The sequence below is a fragment of the Trichomycterus rosablanca genome, chromosome 13 (assembly GCF_030014385.1).
Source record: "Trichomycterus rosablanca isolate fTriRos1 chromosome 13, fTriRos1.hap1, whole genome shotgun sequence".
Lineage (NCBI taxonomy): Eukaryota > Metazoa > Chordata > Actinopteri > Siluriformes > Trichomycteridae > Trichomycterus > Trichomycterus rosablanca.
Window position 1 is genome coordinate 207,256 of NC_086000.1, and position 7,745 is coordinate 215,000.

The 7,745-nt window shown below is 38.0% G+C and overlaps 1 protein-coding gene across 2 annotated transcripts in view; it reads right to left on the reverse strand.

Annotated features, from left to right (window-relative positions):
* Positions 1-294: 294 nt before the first annotated feature.
* The window catches only part of cnsta (consortin, connexin sorting protein a), a 14,816-nt gene continuing 7,365 nt past the window's right edge, over positions 295-7,745 (reverse strand). For both annotated transcript variants that reach the window (XM_063007939.1, XM_063007940.1), the window contains exons 8-11: positions 7,247-7,325; positions 3,373-3,866; positions 3,152-3,287; positions 295-2,875 (exon numbers count right to left, since the gene is read on the reverse strand). In XM_063007939.1, coding sequence (XP_062864009.1) covers positions 2,667-2,875; positions 3,152-3,287; positions 3,373-3,866; positions 7,247-7,325 — 918 coding nt within the window. In that variant the 3' untranslated portion in view covers positions 295-2,666. The remainder of the gene's footprint in view (positions 2,876-3,151; positions 3,288-3,372; positions 3,867-7,246; positions 7,326-7,745) is intronic.

Here is a 7,745-nt window from a genome sequence, read left to right on the forward strand (position 1 = left end):
ATCTATTAAAAACAGTTTGGAACTCGGGAGTAAATACTATAACCAAAGACATGATTTCCATGCTGAGCTACATGCTTCAGTTGAGCTGTTGCTGCTCCTACAGCACTTACAGTATGTTGAGTGTGTGTGTGTTTCTGAGCTCCTGGTGGATTTCAGTGTGTGTGTGTGTGTGTGTGTGTGTGTGTGTGGAGGCTGTACGTGTGATTTATGAACCTGTTAGGAAAAACAAGGACTGAATTCATACACACATCAACACCTACACACTTTTATTATGAAATAAACACAACACAATGCTTCAGCCCTGGCAGTGACTTTATTAGAATAAAGAATATTAGAACCGGAACCCCAAACATCGTTCTACATGATGAGAAGCTCACCAGTCTGAGAGTGAGGAACCAGACGGGTGGTGATCATCAGAAGTTCATGATGTGGCAGTTTTATTAGTAAAATCTTCCCCCCCCCAAACAGCAGGCGGTTGCACCCTTGATAAAGGTTCGAGTGTTCCACATAAAGAACGAAATAATCTGATGCACAAAATCATTCAAAACGTTTAAAATCAAACAGATCAAACAGAACCAATCACATTTCACTGAATTATACAGTCACATGATCACATGATATTTACACCCTAACTAACATGAATTAACCCCTTCAGAGCCTTTAATGCCCCCCCACATACACACACACATAACGAGGGTAAGAGTCTGATTGGCTGTTACATTAATGAGCAACCAATCAGAGTTCAGCGTTACTTAACGAGTCAGATGTAATCACATGATTATTGATTTTATACAAGAAGAGCAGCTCCCCTTCCCGTATCTCAATTTGGTCATTTCCAGTTCCCTGTTATCATCCCCCATGCTGGCCGAGGTGAGCCACTGACTAGCAGCCGCTTGTTGCTTCTTTTCACCAGCCAGCAGTGGATTTTTACAGCACAGAGATGCAATACAAGTACCACCCTCCCTCCCTCAGACACACCCTTCTGTTGTGCTCCCAGCCAGACACTCCAATTTGGGACCCTGATCTTCAGTGAGCACTGGCCCCTGAGAGCCCCAGAATAAATAATTATACAGAATTATAGAATTTTCCTACTCTAATAGAAATTAGAATGGGCTCTGAGGGGGTTAATAATTAACATCCACTTAATTTAATACATTTAATACAAACAAATGAAATCATTTACAGAGTAACGATGTCACTGATCAATAGACCTGATTAATAACCTGTTAAAAACTCAGATTTGAAAATTTAAATAAATACCGAACCGTTGCCGCCTGAACCGGCCAGAGCAGCACAAAATAAAAACATCTTTGTTATTATTATTATTATTATTATTATTTACTCTCCTAATACTGAATAAAGATCCAGCAGGATTAAGACTGTGTGAGTTCTGTGCTTCACTGATTTGTACCTAAAAACACAAACCATGAAAAAATCAAAATAATAAAATCATCCTGGTACCGGAACCCCGTTCTGTATTATTATCTTTACATTACAATCACTCTTCACCTATTGCTCTTCTGTCCCCATATTATATATATATATATAACTTACTACATATATCAATAAAATTATACATCATACTATAGAATTATCATGGGATTAATGTGGGCTTGTAAACTCCCACGTACGATGTGTGGGCGGAGCGTAGGTGATGTGTGGGCGGAGCATGGGTGATGTGTGGGCGGAGCATGGGTGATGTGTGGGCGGAGCATGGGTGATGTGTGGGCGGAGCATGGGTGATGTGTGGGGCCCAATCATGTACCAGTGTCCAGAGCCTCCTGGGCCCCTGGGCTCCAGCATATAACGGCCCCTACAGATCTAACAGGAGGACTAAATGAAGACTGTAGCGGGAGGAACGATACGATTAATCCTGATGTGATACGAGGATCCGGCTGAACCCACAGCTGAGCGTTATAGAAACGTTTTCTTACAAATGATTATAAATTTTGCAGCAGATTTAAAGGAACAAGCTGCACCTGATAAACACCCGTCATCATCATCATCACCTGCACTGTCATCACCATCATCATCGTCATCACCACCATCATCACCATCGTCTGTACTGGTGTAACATAAACAGTAACACTGTCCACCGGTCAGCAGAGGGCGCACTTACACCAGCGACGAGGATCCCTGTTTGTCCCTCTCATTACAGACACACAGCCAATCAATCATGAGTCTGTGTAGACGCCTGGTCGGCCGATAGCACAGCTGAGCTGAGATTAAAAGGTCAGGGTCGCAGTGGGTCCAATCCCCCATGATGAGCAAACAGGTCGCCACACACACACACACACACACACACTGTACTTTGTACTGTGGGAGGAAACCGGAACTCCCGGAAGAAACCCATGCAGACACAGGGAGAATATGCCAAACTTCACACAGAAAGGACCCAGACCGCTTCACCTGGAGATCGGAACGCAGGACCTTGCTGCTATGAGGTGACAGTGCTACCCACCGAGCCGTCCCTGAACGGTTGTTTATGATTTTGGTTACACCAGTACAGCACAGTGTAGCGACGGAGCTACTGTAGCTAGCATCATCACGGTACACGCCCATCACCACGCCCTCACACTCATTCCATCACTCCAAACTGCAGGGTAATCTCTCTCAGAGGTAGCGCGAGAGGGCGAGAGACAGTCCGGATACACACAGAGAGAGAGTTACGACCCTCCGGAGAACAGGTGAGCGATCTCGTCCACGCCCCGCTGGACCTTCCCTAAATAAAAATCCACGTTGTGTGAGAAATCCGTACACACGCTGGAGTGGGCGTCGCCGAAGGCGCAGTACAGGGCGGTCCCGCCCACGCTGATCACCACGGTAACCAGACACAGGAGCAGGAGGAGGAGCCAGGAGTCTCCGCCCACCTCATCTGCATAACACACAGAAGCGGAGAGGTTAGAAAAAGTTTGTGAACCCCTGCCAAAAGTAAGTGGACACCTGTAGTGGGCGTGTGGGTGGGTCCCTGTAGTGGGCATGTGGGGTGCTGTGGGTGGGTCCCTGGAGTGGGCGTGTCCCTGTAGTGGGCATGTGGGGTGCTGTGGGTGGGTCCCTGGAGTGGGCGTGTCCCTGTAGTGGGCGTGTGGGGTGCTGTGGGCGTGTCCCTGTAGTGGGCGTGTGCGGTGCTGTGGGTGGGTGCAGGACGTACCCTGATCCAGACCCTCCTCAGGCACGTGGAAGCGGACTCGGCGTTTACCGGCGGCTCTATCAGGAGGAGGATTGTGGGATCCCTCAGCAGCTTCCTTCCTCTTCAGGATGGAGACCAGACCCGAGGCTGGAGAGATCTGAGGAGCAACCAGAGGAGAAACCACAGCTCACACCAGCACTCAGGGATCTACTGGATCTGCTGGATCTGCTGGATCTACTCACCTCCTCCACCTGGATGCGTTTGGCCAGCTCATCCAGTGTGGTGACCTCTGACCTCTGAAGCTCCTCCTCCAGTTCCAGAGCCTCCAACGCTTCCTCTAGTTCCTCCTCTTCCAGTTCCCCTTCCTGTTCCACTTCCTCTTCCTGTAGCTGGGTCGCCGTTTCCTCTCTCACTTCCTTCAGCACTTTAATAGTGCTTAGCTCCACCTCTTTTACACCTGAATCAGGCCCCGCCCCTTTCACATCTGTATCAGGCTCCACCTCCTTTACATCTGTACCAGGCCCCGCCCCCTTCACACCTGTAGGCGGTTCCAGCTCTGTTTTAGTCTCTTCTGTAACTGAGCTGCTGTCGGGCGTGGTCGTGGTGGGCGGGGCTTGTGACGTGGAAGTGGACGGAGTGTGGGCGGAGTCACGATGCGTCGGCTCCCTCTGGTGGTGGAGAGCGGCAGTGGCACTTTCACTGGGAGAAACTTCATCCTGCTCCAACATCTCCAACCCTGACACACACAAATAATAAATAATAAATAATAAATAATAACTGTAATGTTCCTGTACCAGCGGCACAATCACAGCTCAGTTTCACCATGGCAACACCCTGGAAACCACACTGAATACAACAGCAAATAGATAGCACCCCTAGCTACTGCCTTAGATACCATAGCAACCACCTGGGATACCAACTAACAACACCCTAATGACCATCTTAAATACAACAGAAATGTGCTAGCAACACCAGAGCAATCACGTAGCAGCACCCCAACAACCAGTTTAAATCCCATAACACAGTTTGGCAAAACTACATAAATACAAAAAACAAATAACCATAAACACCCTCGTCATGTTTATTATCACTCTGTAACAGTGTGAGTGATGGAATAATTTGTAATTGTTAGTGAATATAATAGTGAATATAATAGTGAATATAGTAGTGAATATATTAGTGAATATAATAGTGAATATAGTAGTGAATATAGTAGTGAATATAGTAGTGAATATATTAGTGAATATAATAGTGAATATAGTAGTGAATATAGTAGTGAATATAATAGTGAATATAATAGTGAATATATTAGTGAATATAATAGTGAATATATTAGTGAATATATTAGTGAATATATTAGTGAATATAATAGTGAATATAATAGTGAATATAGTAGTGAATATAATAGTGAATATAATAGTGAATATAATAGTGAATATAATAGTGAATATATTAGTGAATATATTAGTGAATATAATAGTGAATATATTAGTGAATATAATAGTGAAAATAATAGTGAATATATTAGTGAATATATTAGTGAATATAATAGTGAATATATTAGTGAATATAATAGTGAATATATTAGTGAATATATTAGTGAATATAATAGTGAATATATTAGTGAACATAATAGTGAATATAATAGTGAATATAGTAGTGAATATATTAGTGAATATATTAGTGAATATATTAGTGAATATAATAGTGAATATAATAGTGAATATATTAGTGAATATAATAGTGAATATAATAGTGAATATATTAGTGAATATAATAGTGAATATAGTAGTGAATATAGTAGTGAATATATTAGTGAATATAATAGTGAATATAGTAGTGAATATATTAGTGAATATATTAGTGAATATATTAGTGAATATATTAGTGAATATAATAGTGAATATATTAGTGAATATAATAGTGAATATAATAGTGAATATAGTAGTGAATATAATAGTGAATATATTAGTGAATATAATAGTGAATATATTAGTGAATATAATAGTGAATATAATAGTGAATATATTAGTGAATATAATAGTGAATATAGTAGTGAATATAATAGTGAATATATTAGTGAATATATTAGTGAATATAATAGTGAATATATTAGTGAATATAATAGTGAAAATAATAGTGAATATATTAGTGAATATATTAGTGAATATAATAGTGAATATATTAGTGAATATAATAGTGAATATATTAGTGAATATATTAGTGAATATAATAGTGAATATATTAGTGAACATAATAGTGAATATAATAGTGAATATAGTAGTGAATATATTAGTGAATATATTAGTGAATATATTAGTGAATATAATAGTGAATATAATAGTGAATATATTAGTGAATATAATAGTGAATATAATAGTGAATATATTAGTGAATATAATAGTGAATATAGTAGTGAATATAGTAGTGAATATATTAGTGAATATAATAGTGAATATAGTAGTGAATATATTAGTGAATATATTAGTGAATATATTAGTGAATATAATAGTGAATATATTAGTGAATATAATAGTGAATATAATAGTGAATATAGTAGTGAATATAATAGTGAATATATTAGTGAATATAATAGTGAATATATTAGTGAATATAATAGTGAATATAATAGTGAATATATTAGTGAATATAATAGTGAATATAGTAGTGAATATAATAGTGAATATATTAGTGAATATATTAGTGAATATAATAGTGAATATAATAGTGAATATATTAGTGAATATATTAGTGAATATAATAGTGAATATATTAGTGAATATAATAGTGAATATATTAGTGAATATAATAGTGAATATATTAGTGAATATAATAGTGAATATATTAGTGAATATAATAGTGAATATAATAGTGAATATAGTAGTGAATATAATAGTGAATATAGTAGTGAATATAGTAGTGAATATAATAGTGAATATATTAGTGAATATAATAGTGAATATATTAGTGAATATAATAGTGAATATAATAGTGAATATATTAGTGAATATATTAGTGAATATAATAGTGAATATATTAGTGAATATAATAGTGAATATATTAGTGAATATATTAGTGAATATAATAGTGAATATATTAGTGAATATAATAGTGAATATAATAGTGAATATAGTAGTGAATATATTAGTGAATATATTAGTGAATATAATAGTGAATATAATAGTGAATAAAATAGTGAATATATTAGTGAATATAATAGTGAATATATTAGTGAATATAATAGTGAATATATTAGTGAATATAATAGTGAATATAATAGTGAATATATTAGTGAATATAATAGTGAATATAATAGTGAATATAATAGTGAATATAATAGTGAATATAAGTGCAGTGCAGTATCTGTAGTGCCGTGTTTTATAACTCCTAAATATTTTAGTATTTTAATATTAATAAACATTATTAAACACTTTATTTTAATCCAAATAAACACAGTAAACGTGTGTGTTCAGGCGCTCAGTGTAAACCAGCCGAGGCCGTGCAACCTAACACCAAGCACCACAGTGTTCTCGAAATGCACACCATGCACACCACACACACACACACACACACACACACACACCGTGGTGCCCAGCCCACTGATCCACTGCAGCGGGGCTGAGAGCTGTTGGTGTTCCTTAAGTGTGTGTGTGTGTGTGTGTTTCTGACCCTGAGAGTCTCTGCTGAACCTGTTTACTAACAACATCTAACAGTTATTAACACACACACACACACACACACACACACACACCAGACTACACTGTTAACACACACACACACACACCAGACTACACTGTTAACACACACACACACACACACACCAGACTACACTGTTAACACACACACACACACACACCAGACTACACTGTTAACACACACACACACACACACACACACACACACACACACCAGACTACACTGTTAACACACACACACACACACACACCAGACTACACTGTTAACACACACACAGCTGGAGGACGCCGGTCAGTGGCTCAGATCTACTGGTGTAGCAGGTGCAGCAGTGTTGTTGGGATTTTTAGCTCCTGTTCCACAGTGAAAGTTCAGAAGATTCAGTGCATGAAGAATCAGTGAGAGCTGAACGATGAGACTCACCGGGGCTGCATGAGAGCTCAGACACGCCCGTCACGTCTCCACTGAGGTCCTCCTCCTCACCGTGTATCACTGACTCACACTGCACACACACACACACACACACACACAGTATTATTATATTAATATTAGCATTCTTGTTATTAATATTATTACCATTTTATTATGAGTATTATTACATTGTTATTATTGTTAATATAAAAATTGTGTTATTAACATTATTAATAGTATTTATACATTAGTATTATTATACATTATAATTATTACATTATTCTTAAATGATTATAAATATAAATACCCTATAAACAGTACAGTTATTACTATTATTACAATAATAATAATTGAAGTTCTTATAATGATTTGATATATGATATTTTAATAAACACTTCGTGTGTCGACACTACATGAGCTGTGTGTGTGTGTGTGTGTGTGAGTGTGTGTGTGTGTGTGGAGTGTGTGTGTGTGTGTGAGTGTGTGTGAGTGTGTGTGTGTGTGTGAGTGT